We start from the raw sequence: 17,432 nt of genomic DNA on the forward strand, positions 1-17,432 counted from the left end.
TTTAATTGCTATAGTCTATAGGTGCTTGAAACTTTTCGAGCGCTGATTTCATACGTTCTTCAAAAAGTACCTAACACCAGATAATGATAAAAATAATAGAAATAGTTATTACTTATTTATATTGTATTTCATGCTACATATATATAAATATATAATTATTAAAATAAATAGATATAATATTATATACAATATAATACATACCATATTATATAAGTACGTATACAGGAGGTAGGTATATATAATTTAGTCTATCTTTGCTTTATTGTACCAGATATATACTCGTCATAATGTAGGTATATATTGTGTGCATATTATTTTATAAATATAAAAACGTGTAGAGTATTAGATTTTTTAACCTTACCTATATGTATTATATGTCTGAGCAGATATAACTATATAATTGATAAAAATAAATATATAAAAATGTTAGTTTATTAATTAAACCTACAGCAGTGTTGTAAAGAATACTTTTGCTTATTATTTTATAGATTAATAGATTATATTAACGTAATATAATACAATACTATATAGTATTTGTAGTTGATGGTAATTTATATTTATTTAGGTAGTAAATTGTGTATTACGTACTTCTGAAATATGATATGATCAAAAGTCATATTGGTTCTTTTTTGTGAAAGTTGATGGGACTACGTTAAATAAAGCCATTATTGGAGTGGAATAACGAATAAATAATATTTTTCAAAACAAAAAAAAGATAAAAAGTATTCAAACAGATAAAGTAGGTATAGGTATTTAAAATACGTTAAAAATACATCATGTTGAAAGTATTTAAAAAGTATTATTCAAATACTTGTATTCGTAAATGTATCTCAACATTGCCTAAATATAGGCTATATTATATATGATGATATATCTACTTGTCAATAAAATTGAATTAAAATATCTTTATAACTGATTTGAAATAATAAATCCATAGTATAATGATATTAGTTTAAAAATTACCAATTTTAAATTGGTAAATACTAATACTTATAAAAAATGTATCATTTAATTTATAATTTATCTGTTCAATCGGGACTTTTCAAGGAACGCTACAATTCTTGTATAACAATTTTAGATCTTTCCCATCATCATTAACTGTTTTTACTTTTTATATATTAATAATGTTTGACGATTGCTGGGATGGGATGTGTTATACTATAAGTTTTATTTTGAGAATCATACGCATTACGATAAATAAGATATGATGCGATGCAGTGCCCGTATTAATTTTAGCTTTCGGCAATAGGTATGTAAATGGCTGAATAATAGATATTTCGTCACCTCGGGTAAATTAAATGACAAATAAATACGTACAACAATAAATATAATCAAAATATACTAAAAAAAACCAGAAAACCATCGGAACCCGTCACCGTTTGCAGCGCGAATCTAGGGTAATGTGACATCAGTTACGGCGGAGATCAATTTTATCGTGTGAAAGGATTACAACACGCCCACTTACCCCCACGCCGCGGTGCGATCACTGATTCACCGTTCACAATAAATTGCCGCTCTGCCGCCGCCGACGACCAGCCGTCTCGACGCATCGCCGTCGTCGTCTCCCCTCACCCCCGCCGATCATCCACCGGGCGCGCGGGAACAACACCACTGCACAACGCAACGTGTGTACGCCGTGTGCTGCACTCAGACGGTCCCCCTGGAAACGGTGCGCGCGTCCACGGCGGCAGCGGCAATATCAGCAGTCCGGACTAGCAATGCCGGTGGTTTGACGTCCGCGCCACGCACTTTTCACCCGCTCTCCGCGCGTACTATGCTCTTCTTCTATTCTTCCTCCTTCACGTCTTTTCGCCCGTCTTTCATCCCGACGGCCCGTTCGCGGTCCGACGACACCTCATCCGTGCGACATTTTTTTCCCACTCGGACTTAACCCTTTTCCTCCCCTCTAAATTCCCCTCAGACATCCAAACCCATACCACTTTTGATCCTTCGACAAATAATACCTCATCAAAAGTGCGCTTCTCGTTTTTATCATATTATTTTTCTATCTCTTAAAAAACAAACACACACATATATTATACCGTCGTTATATTTATTATTCTATCTTTTGTACGAAAAAATCAGATCAAATTAATTTATATAAATCGTTTCAATATATTATATATTATACATATTATATATTATATATACACAAATACACCATCCTTAGTGCGGCGCGTATATTCAACCGGCGGCCATAGGAAATTGATGGGACCCGCTGTCGTGGATGGTACGACCGTTTCAATGAGAAATGGAATCACTAACAGAGGACCAGAACAGACCTGTAGAACTTTTGTCACCGTCCAGAGGAAGGAGGAAACAAGCGAAACCTCAGCGGAAAAATGGTAAGTTTTTTTGTTTGCATCATTTTATAGTCATATAGAATTTTTTGTATTTCGTCGATCCTTCAGTAGTCGACCCAGCGATGTGTCTCGAATATTTTTATGTAGATCACGGTAGATCGGCCAAAGATTTTTGGAGCCATTGTGTTTTTTTAACCCTCTTTGATGCCGCGAGGGCGGTCACACGGTCGCCGCTGGCACGTGCTACTATACTACCGGGCAACATGGCTGCCGCCGCCGCCACCCACGTGTGACGTCACCCTCTTACCCCTAAGGGTTCACCTGTTTTTTTTTTGTTCACCCTACTATATCATATAATATAACAAATGACATTTGCGATTTTAAGGGTGTTATATACATTTAGGATTGTAGCGACAATGAGTGTTGCTGATTCATAACGGTTTTTTTTAAAGCTTGAAATTAGATCAGCATCCCCTATAGTATCCCCTTGGTCTATGGAGTTTTTTTTTAATTTTTTCATTATTATCTGTAACGACACTAAAATAAAAAATAAACCGGTTCTTTAATTTTGTCACCTTACAACCACGTATATCATGATCACCATGTAGAGTATTTTATTATACTCGTATGTAGTAAGATTATAGTAGGTATACTGCGGTATACGTATACTATACTATAGCCTATATATATATTATATTATAATATATATATGTACTTATACACTGTAAACAATATTCACTGTGTGTGTGCTTATATGTCAATAGAGCTAATAATTTTTTTTTCGAATTTCACATTTACTCTCTCGTATTATACTAATCAGATATAACTTATCAAATTAAAATAATAAGTAAATAAATACAAAAAATGTATTTTATAAAATTTTGAATAATTTTTTTTAATTAAAATGAGTTAAAATAAAAATAGTTATTTGTTAATTCAGCCAATACAGATTTCTATCTGTGCATATATAAATATATTATATTATATATAATTAAATTTAATAGTTTTGACATTATTAAAGTTACACACATGTGACATTATATAATAGTCATACATAAACAAAATATATCTATACATAATTTTTTTGTTTTTATCTTTTACTCTAATAAAATAATATAATAATATATTATAAGTAATACATATAATATCATATTCCGTGGTAAACGAGTATTTACGTATATAATATTGGGCCTTCGTTACATGTGAACTTTTGTTTATCCGTGAATACAGTTTATCGATGAATTGATTCTTCATATATTAGCTATTTATTTATTTTAGTTATAACTGATAAATAATCCCTATAAATATTATTTTGTCTATTATCTATTTATCTATATTATATACTATACAATTTTCGCTAATCTTAAAGTTAAAAAACATAACACAATAGTATATAGCTTTTCATATTAATCATTATTTTATTTTGTTATTATTTATAGATATAAATTATATGTCTTGTTATATTTTTATACGTTTTAGATTTTTTTTTTTATAAATTTTAGTCCCATAAAATCACAAATAATCAATTTATCTGATAAGGTTTTTATATATGTTTTATGATATATTAACGATATAATTGTAAATTTGAATTATATTAACATTTTAAATACTACGATAACAAATTATTAAGGTCATACGACATATTATATTGTAGTAGCATCGCGTATTACCTACATATATATAATTTAACTACAATTTACTATAAGTTATAAGAGTTAAACAATTTTAATGTTACTAAAAGATATCGGATCACTTCTTTTACCAATACATTTTTAAAACTATTGTTTTTGTAAACATTTAATATGCCGTACAGAGATTATGCACGAGGACAGATTTATCTGTTTTATCTATCCACGTAAATACGCACGTCACTGCATCATTATTTATTGTTTTATCATAAATTGATCAAATTACATCTGTGAACTTATAATTTTAGAATTACAAAATGTTGTTCCGTATATTTAGATAGAATTAATATTTTTACTAAAAATCATTATAATATACCTATATAAGATAATTCAAAAATTCCAATGTAATGTAATATATATTTTTGTATTTAATTTTTTTTGTACGATATTAGGTATATTCAATATACATACTACTTACACATATATATAGGTACAGTCTCAATAATATTTACTTTAGTATAATATATTAATCATATTTATATAGTTGATTTTAATCTAACTTTCTTGATATACATATTGACAACCATTCTTAATTATAATAGCTTTAAGGCATAATATTAAACATCTGAATTATAAATTATTAGTGATTTTTTTTTAAATTAGGTATATATTATCGTATTATATTCAAATCATTTATATTTATTCGTTCTTTCTCGCTCTTAGTTTTAAAATTATTTTATCATTAAGATATTTTTAAAAAGTTGTTTGAAAATTCTACAGTCATATAAAAATTATTTTAATTTACCTTTTTTAACTATTATAAATAAATATACTTAAAAGTTATAATTTATAAATATTACAATAATATTATTATACGCATAATATAATTTATATACAAAATAATTTGAATGATTAAAGTTTCTTACCATCAGAAAAACTCAAATTAACCAAAACAAAAGTTATTTAATTTTTTATCGGTTTTCGTAAAAGCAACACGTCATAATACAAATTATGTTTCGATGTAAATTTGTCCAGTATCAGTAAGGCCAAGGGGGTGACGTTTAATTTAGCTTGCGCATCCATGATGATCAACCGTGCGAAATTAATCATCCGGGGGACGTCAACCCTCCCTACCTTCGTCTGTGGGTCCACAGATTTTTGCCACGCGCCCTCCGCACCAGGTGAAATAAAAATACTTGTTTTTTTTTCGTTATACTATTGTAAACCTTACAATAACACAAGCCCCGACTATTTCCTCCCCCTGTTTGCGATATGGAGGAGGAGGTTGGAGAGGAATAGAATTTGTATCAAGGGTCATTTTTAAAGCGGTGGATTATCGACAGCTCCGGGGCGAATCCGTTTTTAAATATCGTCCGGGGGAAACAACAAAAAGAAAGAAAAGGGTCGTCAACGCGTGCAACCGGCGTTGGTAGGCTATAATAGCTGGCGCACGCGCGCTTTTTTCATTATGAACCGGTAGCGATAAACCTGAACGGCCTTTAGGCCAGGTGAGACCCGTGTTCCAACGGTCGTCGCCGCCGGCTTATAACAAAAACAAAATAGTATGAGACCATACAGTCAATTAAATCGGTACATTATCGCATCTTATAAGTTATGTGTTCGTGTATATTATGCAAATACGTGATGTGTGATTCTATAAATAATCTTAATATCAAACAACTTGTATTACACCTATATTCTGGTTACTTGTGGTTATGTTGACGGCGGAAAATCGTTTTGTATACGTCTTGTTAACGATTTAAAATATTTAAAAATATTTTACTATCTCAATAAAATTGTATGTGGCTCGTGTGTTTTCACGGTTGATAATTTAAAAACAATTTTTATTATATATACCTATTTAGTATGGACTAAGAAAATTTAAAAAACAAAAACACTGTAGTATTTGTAAAATAGAGATACTCTCAAGTAGACAAAAGTAATGTATAGTAGTGACATATTATAATATGTAAAGTAAAATAAAAATAAATAATGTATTTGTATAGTTACTAAAAAAAAAAAAGTGGAAAAGTATAAATAATGTGTATAAATGATTCGTTTTGAGTATATCAATCAATACTATATAGTTACATTTAATTGTAATTATTAGATAATACTTACTTTACTTGTTTTATGGTGTAAATTTTAAAATTTAAATTGTATATAAAAGTGTGTAACTTAAATTAGTTTTGCATTATTCTGATAAATTCGAATATAATAAATATTTAGGTAAAGTTGTAAATTAAGTAAGCTTCTCTCTAAACTTATTTATTGTATTGTTTGTAAAAAAGGGTTTGTATTACTCTTTTCATTCCATCTCTTGGATTAATAAACAGTAAACACATGTATTTGCGTTTTCAAAACATTTACAAATATATATAGGGGAATGATAAAGAAACAAAATTATTCTTAACAATAATTACTATAGAAAATACGTTTATGAGTATAGTAAGCTATATAGTCACGATTGTAGGAATAATACTTTAATAATATATGAGTTCTAATTTCTAATTTTTTTATTACTGTATCTTGTATAAGATATATTTTTAAGTCAACTTTATTATTATCAATAAAAAAAATATTTCATTGTTATATATATATTTTATATGATATGATATATATATATACATACGTGAAAAAAAAAGAAAAGAAGTGTTTAACTTTTATTACGTATGTGTAAAATTTCAAAATATATATTTTTAAGTAAAATTGTATTTAATTTTACTAGTATATAACATTATATGAATAAATATAATTATTAACTATTAATTATAATGATACACATTTTGAAATGAGTATTTTAAATCAAGTTTAGCTTTGTAAAATAAAAAATGATTGCTTATTTAACGTAGGTATTTAGTACATTTTGAAATTTGCATGTAGAATGAAAGTTTATTACTACCATATAGTTTTTTGTTGTTGGTACTTTTTGTATTATTTAATAATTAACATTTGCAATCAAAATATAAATAATTAATTTCGTTACTTCTATTTAATTGTTTTAAGTGCTATTAGAAATGATAGATTTCATATTTTTTATTGAATCTAATATATTTTTAGTTAAATTGTAAAATTTGATGAACAAGCAACAATATTTAAAGATTACAGCTTTGACAAAAATGTATTAAAGTATATTGTTAAAATAAAATAAAGTTTTAATTGTCTCTTGTTAAGATAGTTTAGTTGGATAATAATATAGCTAATATAATAATATCATGTTCATCAATATTATTTATGTTAAAACGATTTTGAATTTTGAACTGAACTTCCATGTTCAAACTTTTGGCTCTTTCAACTGATCGTTTTTAGTGATTATAAACTTTAGTCTCTATTGGATTAATTAATTGCAGAGGTATTTAGTTACTTGTCAAGAGTAGCTCAAATATTTAGGAAATCGTTACGCACCATACACTTTTTGTATAAGAAATAACGTGTTAATTACTATATATATATATATTTATGTATGTGACGTGTGTGTGTGTTTGTGGGAATATAGTAAGTGTGTATATTGTATACATTCTACATATCATATACTTACATATATTATTATGTTCTTAAAAATCCTTTACTAAAATAAAATACACTTCAGTCACTGCGATCGCTGTATACTCATTGGTGCTTCGCACGCGGTGGAGAATGGAGACGTGCGTGACGTCATACACTTGAGTGCCTTGATTGATTTAGTGCATCCGGCCAGTTTCTTTTCGTGTACACGTTTTTATGCCAGGTGGGTCTAAAATATTGTATTATTTTTCATTATTACTGCCCCTACCCTACGGTCGTATATGTATTATACTTGTATACATCTCAGTCGCACAATTTACGGGACCGATCGAAACAATACACATTTTTTTTAAACCACATTCACGAAACGTATTGTATTTTTTATAGATCGAATATAATCAATTTTACTGTAAAGAGATGTGCACGTAATCGTTTTTATTAAAAAAAAAAACTGAAAGCCCGTTTGGACATTAGGTATATAATACATTTATTTTTAATTTTACGAAAGCATATTTATACATCATGTGTACATTATTAGTTACACTTAAGGCATGAATAATGACAACGACCTACACCGTATAGTATGTAATGATTGTAATGTGTACCTATATTATACGCACTAGACGGCAGCCGTGACACCGGCGGCGAGTGGGGTTAAACTGTCAATAGACGGCAAATAATAATAAGTCGGTGCCGATGCTGCGGCGGGTATATATGCTGTGGTCCCTGGGAGAGGCGAATGGGAGAGAGCAAACACTAATGTAATATTTCACCTGAAATACTTCCAAATACACTCTGTATGCTCGCGACACATACGCGTGTTACATATATATATATATATATATATATTATATATAGTACTCACACACCGCTGTCAAACGCAGCTATATAGTGCGCATATAGTGTGTGACACCAACGTGTGTGTATGTAAGTGTGTGGTGTGCGCGCGCTAGTGTATATTATATAAAAATAATAAATGGTTTTGTTTTGTACGTGTCGATTTTTACGAGAGCTCGTGTTGACGACGGTCGGCAAGAGGTAAAAACCGGAGACCCGACTTGTGAGATATAAGTGGAGAGGGGGTCGTCGGCGGTTATGGAGGAGTGCGGCGCGTCGTATATTGGGATACGGCGAGAGAGTTCACGGTCCCCCGAGATAGCCTCACCTGATTCTTTTATATTATTATATTATTTATTATGTGCGTTCTTCTCTTTTTACCCGTCGTTCACGATAACTACAATACACCTCACGCTCATCGTCACACGGTCGGTATTTATATTAACAATATTGAATATAATAATAATAAAAATAATAAACGTAATAGTATTTAATTCGTGTTTGCACGTGGACACTGAATCGTATCTTATCGTTGTTCGGGTCGGAGAGCGGGTTTATCTGCGCATACTAATAAATAATAAGTTCATCCGTGTTAATTGACGTGGTGTATATATGGTTGACAATTTTTATTTTTGATAATTATTAATTACCAATCGTGTACCTTATTATAATATAGATTTATTATATACCACACACACACACACCTCGCCGTCAGGTCACCGATAACCTCGGTTGAGGCACGACGATGACTACGATGATAGTCACATCAGTGAATCACAATAATCACGTATATAATATCTTAAGACGTAATATTATTATATACAAGTAACAAGTTATATTATGTGGTCGTAAATGTCTCGTAAATCACTAGGATTTGATAAAGTGATATCTTAGGACTTAGACGTCTATGAGATCTATATAATATTAACAAACAATATTCGAGTCTATAAACGAATTATTATTATAAATATAAAGACGTAATTGGTTTTGAAAAACTTATTATAATTGGTCATCTATTTTATTATCATGTCTTACCGCACACATACCCTACCTGTAGGCATCGAAGATTGAAATATATGTCTTCGGAGACAAATGTTCGTATAATTTATAATAAATTGATTATTGCTATAATTACTATTACTGATTAACTTGATTAACTAGCGTTGTGTATTGACGATATAAAAGACGTGACATTTTAAACTAGTTTTTAACAAGAATACTAATATATTTTAACTAAATAAAATATTGGAGAAAATTTAACTAATGAATTATTAATTTGCTTCATTAAAAATAAATATTTTTTCTTTATTCTTTATAAATGTATATTAAAGCGTTTTAAAAATGTTAATATACTTACAAATTTTTAAATTTTTATTGTTTATGTAATTACTAAATGCAAATTATTACAAAATAATTAATAAAATATTGTGTATGTGTACTCGTATTATTAATCATTACTAATTATTACTTGGAGATGATATTTCGGATACTATAAAAATGTTAAGAACATACTTTTCCATAGACTGTATACTTTATTAATAATTGTATCGTTTGAACTTTATCGATAAATAGTTTGAAAAAATTAAAAACATTCAAGATACAAGATAATATTACATTGATTGTTTTTTTTTTTTTGTATTGATTTTATTTCTAAATGCCAACTATAATCTTAGATAACATACTAATAAATATTATATAATTATAAGTATTTTTATTTAGATATTAGTGAGTTTGAGTGTATTATTATTACGATGCACGATTATGCTTATATTCATCTACAGAAATGTGTGGCTTTATGTATCTACGATAAATTATGTTTATGTGTATGTCAAAAATACAGAACTATGATTATTATTATTTCTTCTAATTAAAATCTTGAAATAATAGTCGACATATAGTCGCGTGTAAAATGTCTAGCCCGTGTTTTATTGGATATATCGTTTCCGGGCTGAGAATTTCCCATTTTGTGCGTGTAACATACACTGTTTTGGGCGCGGGCCAATGACACCTTTAAATCACTGGGTTTTATTTTTATATTTTATTCCGCCGTTAAATTAGACCAAAATCGATTCGACGGCGTCCGTGGTCCTTATTAACTCGCGGGGAGGAGACGAAGGGGGGCGAAGAAAACAGCGTGTGGCTTGCATGCGTGTATATATGCATATATATGCATTTTGCTTATTTAAAAATAGCGGACATTCCAGGCGGTCCGTATCGAATTTGGCTTGGAACAATACGATTTCCGAACGACGGCACGTCTTGTATACTTCCCCTTGTTCTTCGCTCCCCTGACCCCAAACACCCTATCCAAATCTAGATCCTCCGGCGAAAATGACAATGACGGTTCCGGATGACTACAGTGGCTGCTGCTACCGCTCGGTAATTTTACTATATATAATACATATGTATATATATATAAAGGATTTTGCGATAAAACACGATAATTTGAGATTTTTTCCGGCCGAGTGTTTCGAGCCAAAAGAGCAACGTAAAAATTAAAGAGTTGGCGTTGAAAAATTATTAAATTCAAAAGAGCGTTAAAATTTAATCTTGAGTGTGTAAAAAAAATGTGTTCTATACCGTGGTTATTTTCAAACAGGTTATTTTATTCTATGTCTTTGAAATTACGTAATTGCTACAATTGGTTTAATTTATTTCTACAGTTATAGGTATATCGACATATCGTATATATAATATATATATATATATATATATATATATTTATACCTATAAAATATTATGCAACAACAATCTATATATCTTCTCCACTATATAGTGGTATTTATTATGGTCTCATGAAATATTGAATCAAATATCATGAGATTGTGATGAGTAGTTATTTTGTATTCACATAATCTACATGATGTTTTAGAATCAATAAATCGACTTGTTTTTAATATTATTGCAGTAATTGTAATAAAAATAACAATAATTGATGCGACATATGTAGTTTAATCTAATGTAATATTATAATATATAATACGCTGTTTGAAAATCTAGTTGTAATCCGATTGATAATGAATTAATGACTTAATATAAGTGCATTCAATGTTAATATGTTATCTTGGCCCAAAAAATCGGTACCTATTAAAAATAAAGATGAGGAGAATAAAACTTAACAGTTTTGATAATATGATTTCCTTATTACAGCGAGTTACATTATAATAAATCGAATATAATAAATAATCTTATATCATAATTATTACCTATACAAAAGTTATTGTACAATTTTTTTTCATTGAATAATTATTATCATAAAATAATTCTGATGGGACATTCAGATGAGGTATGTCATGAACTTATAAGTGACAAATGTAAAATTATTAACTAACACAAATATTAGTTATGTATTAATAATTCTATGAATAGATTACACTATTTTATATTTATATTATATTTTAATGAGAATACAAGAGAAAAATATGAACTATGTTCATGCAAGGACTGGAACCTGCTTATATGCGTAGTAATACCTATACAGGTTAATAGGTAATGCACAATTAAAATTAACTGTCTAAAGGTTATACATTTAGTTGATTAAACATGAAAGTAAACATAAATTAGCTGATTAGAAATACCTTTATACATATTATAGGTACAATATGTGTTGAGATATGTTTTTACATTTTACGTTTTGTTTATATTTGAATGACTATAATACGAGTAATGGTACTATCAAAAATGTCCATAAATTGATATAATAACTTGATTAATTTATTATAAGGTTTTGGTTTTATCAGTGAAATCGTTGAAATATCTGTAATTATAAAACTATATAAATAATCATAGCCATTTGTTGGTGGTAAATTTACAGTAGCTCAAAAATATTTATATTTATATACCTAATTAACTTTGAGTTTAAAATAGTTGACATTTATTAAGTTAATGAAAACGACATACTGGAGTACCTATTATCACGATTCATGATACAAATATTATAAATATTGATAAAACAACTTAAAAAAGAATAACAGTAGGTAATAAACATCAACACGCATTAATTAGATATAAATTGTTATTGAACAATTAACAGTTTATATTAATTGATTTCAATTTTGATTTTTTACCATACGTTTTTTCTAAAATATGTGTTCAAAAGTACCTTCAGTCATCAAAATGCTGAAGTATGTTTAATAACTTATAAGTTGTCGAATTTTTTGAAACAAGAAATATGTAATAAGTATATATTTTTATCGTTAAGTAAAACGAGTAAAAAAAAAAACAAAATATGAAATTTCACAACTTTTTAGTGGAAAATAAGAGCAAGTTAATTTCCAGTATAATATAAAACGCGTGTATATATACATATAGATACTATCGAGATTATCATAAAACTACTCGATTTAATAATTTCTTTAATATTTTTTTCCTTTAATAAAATCAAAAGTATTTATTAATTTATTTTTTTTTCTGATTAAATCTTTTGTTTTAAAAAGTCGATTATGCAGGCACAAACTCATACGCATAATGGATATTTTGCAATCCTATGAATTTCTAGTTTCTTACTACCTACCGATAGCTATTATTTTATCAGTATACAGTACTATATAGGTAGGTACTATCATTATCAGGTTTTGTTAGATTTCGGACCTACGTAACATCGAACAGTATAGTTGCCACTTGCCACCCAATTGTGGTTAGTCGTCGTTTCGTCTGGTGGGCAATGCACATTGGTTAACGCGTAAAACGTTTATATATATATATATATATACATATATTATATTTATATATATATATATACGGGAGGCAAACTTGATTATCAACGACACGAATAACCAGCCGACCACCAGCACCGTCGCTATCACGCCAGCTAGTGGTGGGTAGTCTTTATCGTATCTTAATGGAAATACGGAAAGTTTCTGCAATAATTTGCGAAAGTTGTTTTTAACATTATTATTTTACGTCAAAACTTTCGGGCCAAACTTTCCGGCTGCGCCGAGAAGAGTCCACCGCCGTCGGCTTTTATAATCCAATGTAATAATTTAACGAAACGGCGCGTAAAATATTTAACAACATGTTTCGACATTGTATAAGATGGATGGACGCCGCCGTCCACCGCAGTCGAAAACAAGAAGCGAAAGAAAACCGCTTATCAGTTACACCGCACGGGGAATTGGCGAGATCCGATGACACGGCTTTTGTGGTATAGCAGCAGGTGACGCGTGTTGGTTTTTTTGTAGTGCGCACCTACTTATTATACATAACACCTAAGAGTTTTTTCGATCATCGCAATCCGGAGAAAATGTTTTAAAAAAATAATAATTATCATAATAATAATAACAATTAATAATATAATATTATGTGACTTATCTACATTATTCGTACGCACAAAATTATTGCTCTGTCTCGATTCAACGAGAGTTCGTGATTAGTTGGCGATTCTGGCCGCTCCATTATGCCATTGTCCGTCCGACCAGGTGTTGTTATTTATAAACTGTTATTATTTTAATAAGTGCAACTGCATACATTTAAAAAATTGTATTATAATGATCACAAGGAGAAAAATGCGCACATTTATTATGAAACTCCGTTTATACATTTCCATACATACCTACCAACGTCGTACTACGCGGGCTATAAGAATAGAACAAGGCGTAAAATATGTTATCTGATGGTTGACCTATTTCTTGATTTTACACTTAGATTAAACAAAAAGTCAACAGTACAGGTAAATTTTTTAAATGTTTGTATGCAATTGATTTTTTAAATTATATATTATAGATATACATACGGTTTATTATTGTGAGAAATGACAAAATGCCTAAGGTGTATATACTGGATTCATATTGCCAGACGCCAGTAAATGCATCTATAGGTAAATATGTGTAATATATATATATTTTGATTCATGAAACTTTATTCATTAATAATTATTATCTACGAGTATAGGTACAGTAGGAACAGTATACCCTGTACACATTAAATTTAATTTTAATTTTGTTTTTCGTTCAGGTATGCTATTCGTTTGGTCAAGGTATAAATTATGATTAAACAATAATAGTATTAATGTTCAATAATGCCTATAGTCGGAATAAAGGTTGAAATTATTGTAATTGTTGAAGTAAATATTATCATTTCTAATGATATACGATAAGCATTGATATAATGTTAAAATGTAGAGGTAAAATCAATTAAACTCTTTAATATATGAAGTTAAAAAGTTGTTTTAGTTACATATTAACAATTGGCTTTTATACATTTTCGTTTACTATTTATTATACATTATTTAGATATAAATCTTAATTTTGAATCGTATTGGATTTATGTTTAAAAAAGTATACATTTTAAACAACAAGAAAAATTTTTCAAACGAAGTGTTAAATCAATAGTTTTACAATGCATTTTATTTATTTTGTATGTAATTGCATTTTTTTCCAGCAGTAAAAATTAGGAGTTTTCCATAGGTTTTCCGTAGCCCAGACAAAAAATAGGAAATTGACTATCAAATGGTATTGTAAAAGGGCGATTTTGAAGTTGTATTATCTTTCATTGAGTATTTCTTATTAAACCATTTACATAGATTATAGTAACTAGATACTTAATAATAAGTGTTAGACTTAGAATTAATAAATTGTTAGCTCATCTCAATTAAGTCTATGATTGATTATATATTATTTGATTAGGGAAAAAAAGTTAAATTTTTGAACTACCATGTACCTATAATAATCGACAATTTCGAAAATATTATCTCGAGAGCGTTACATGGTTTTGGCATTCGGACCACAATGATATAAGTTATCTGAGTCATTTGTTAATCTCCAACCATTCAGTCTACCACCAAAATACATTTAATCCAACCTATTACTTGTCTACGCAAAATAAATTGTGAATAATTTATGTAAATGTTTGTTGAGAACATTTAACGTGAATTGCACGAAATTATGTGAGTTTTTTTGTGTTTACATTGTAAATTTTAAAAGCTATATAGCCTATATAATATTCCAAGTTTCAAGTTTGTAATGTTTGTATACAACTGCCGCATGAACAATGAACCAAGACCGGTCATTTGGATTGACTAAACTCGACATAATTGTAGTTATAATATTATATATATACAGACGTAGGTTTATTTAAATTCTTTTCATCGGTGTCTATTAGTGTATTATATACCTCTACCTGTATAATATGTTTCATATTATTATCAACCTGTCCGATAAAATAAATATTGAGGAAAAAAACAATTAAAACAATACGATTTTTTTTCTTTTTGTTATACGTAAGGAACCGTTTACGTGGGTATGTGAGAATCTTTTAGACAAAACACACCTGATACACGATGGTTTGTTGAAAAAAAAACGTACATAGCCCTCACCTTGATTGTCTACGTGGCTTTTGAAATCGCTCGGGAATCGAATTACTGCCCGATCAGCCTTGTGCTGCGACGCACTCCTACGATCCTTCTGCGGAGCCGCGGAGCCGTATACCTTTCTCGGAATGCCCGACTAGCTCTTTGACAAAAAAAAATAAAATAATAATAATAATAATAATAATTAAAGAGAACGAAAAAAACAACTATCGAACTCCCAAGTGTCATTTCAGATAATTACGTCATTTTTCGTGATAAATTTAACGTGAATGAAAACAAATAACACTATATAATTTAATATATATATATACTGTCATCCTCGTAAACATTATGTATGTTTGCCGTGGCTCGTTAATAATTCAATTGAAAAATAAGCATATTATGATAAAGTTAGTAAGTAATAGCAGTAATAACTATAAAGACCATTTTTTTTATGCAGAAAACACCTGAAAAACGTGTAAAATTAAATTTTTAGTTTATTAGGAATTGGAGTACAATAATATGTATAGTGTAAAATTATAGGTACTATTACAATTAAATTTTCATTATTATTTATTATTACAATTATAATATTTGTATACAGTGTATGTAGACCTATAGCGAATTTATAAACCAATTAAATAAAACATGTACAATTTTATCTTGTTTACAAACATTTATTAAAATATATTATTGTTTAAATTTCTTAGGTTTTTTTCTGTGAGTGAAATGAAATAAGTTTTTTCTTTCAGTCGCAACGACTAGACTTTATATACCTATATACCTAGTACCTACCAATACCTTGCCATCCGTACATCGATCGCATGGTTGTCACGTCCTTATATTAACTTTATTAAATCATATTCAAATCCAATAACTTTAATAAAATAACAAAATATGAATTATTTCTAAATAACTTGTAATAATTAGGTAATCGTACAAAAACGTGCATTTTTTTATCCGAAATCTTTTAAATGTGAAATTTTGTATAAAATAAAACTTAGTTTAATTGAATTTACTTTACTTGATCCGGATTTATTACTCGTTTTTAAAGTTTTTACGCAATACAAAGTTGAAATTGTACGAGAATCTGGTCTTCTGGGTAATAACTATATAGAAATAGTTCTGTTTTGCTAAAGATAGTGTAATATAGTATTATCAGTTAATGTACTCGTATCTATTTTTTAATATATCAATAAATCTATTTTAAATACATTCGTATTTCTATTTATAACTGAATAATAATACACTATACACCATTTTAACTACCTATAATGAGGCATGTCTACATTTGAACTTATTTGACATAGATACTTTGTTTTTTGTTTAATTTTTCTAACTGTAGTCAGTAGGTATAGCTGTATTGGTACCCTAATGTAAATATAACCAAAAGAGTATATATGCAGACTGCAATGTATTATATGAAATTCCATATAATATTAATAAATATTAATAAATTAGTAATGACAAATTAGTAATGACGTTTAATGTTAGATTATGTAATATATTGATATAGCTTAACGTAATCTTACATTAAAATATCTGAATAATGTATTATAATAAATTAATAAACGAAACTTATGAAAAGTCGTAGTTGCAGGTTAATGAGTAAAAAGATAAAATTACGAATATAAATTGTACAATAATTAAATATTATATTATATAGACGCTATCGTAAAATATAAAATTAGAACATAAATTAAAACAATTATAAAATTAAAAATCAGGTGAAATAAATGCAGTGTGTAGAAATACATTGTATTATGTATTTATGTTAGTTGAAGAATTAATTAAACATAATATAATAGTTTAATACGCGTTAACACGTATGAAATATTCATAATGTACTGTATGGTCTGTATGATAAACAATAAG

The 17,432-nt window shown here is 28.6% G+C and overlaps 1 protein-coding gene across 2 annotated transcripts in view; it reads left to right on the forward strand.

The window, feature by feature from the left end:
- The first annotated feature begins 1,654 nt into the window (after positions 1–1,654).
- The window catches only part of LOC132919982 (zinc finger protein 1), a 167,491-nt gene continuing 151,713 nt past the window's right edge, over positions 1,655–17,432 (forward strand). For both annotated transcript variants that reach the window (XM_060981968.1, XM_060981959.1), the window contains exon 1: positions 1,655–2,345. In XM_060981968.1, coding sequence (XP_060837951.1) covers positions 2,343–2,345 — 3 coding nt within the window. In that variant the 5' untranslated portion in view covers positions 1,655–2,342. The remainder of the gene's footprint in view (positions 2,346–17,432) is intronic.

Source organism: Rhopalosiphum padi, chromosome 1 (assembly GCF_020882245.1).
Source record: "Rhopalosiphum padi isolate XX-2018 chromosome 1, ASM2088224v1, whole genome shotgun sequence".
Lineage (NCBI taxonomy): Eukaryota > Metazoa > Arthropoda > Insecta > Hemiptera > Aphididae > Rhopalosiphum > Rhopalosiphum padi.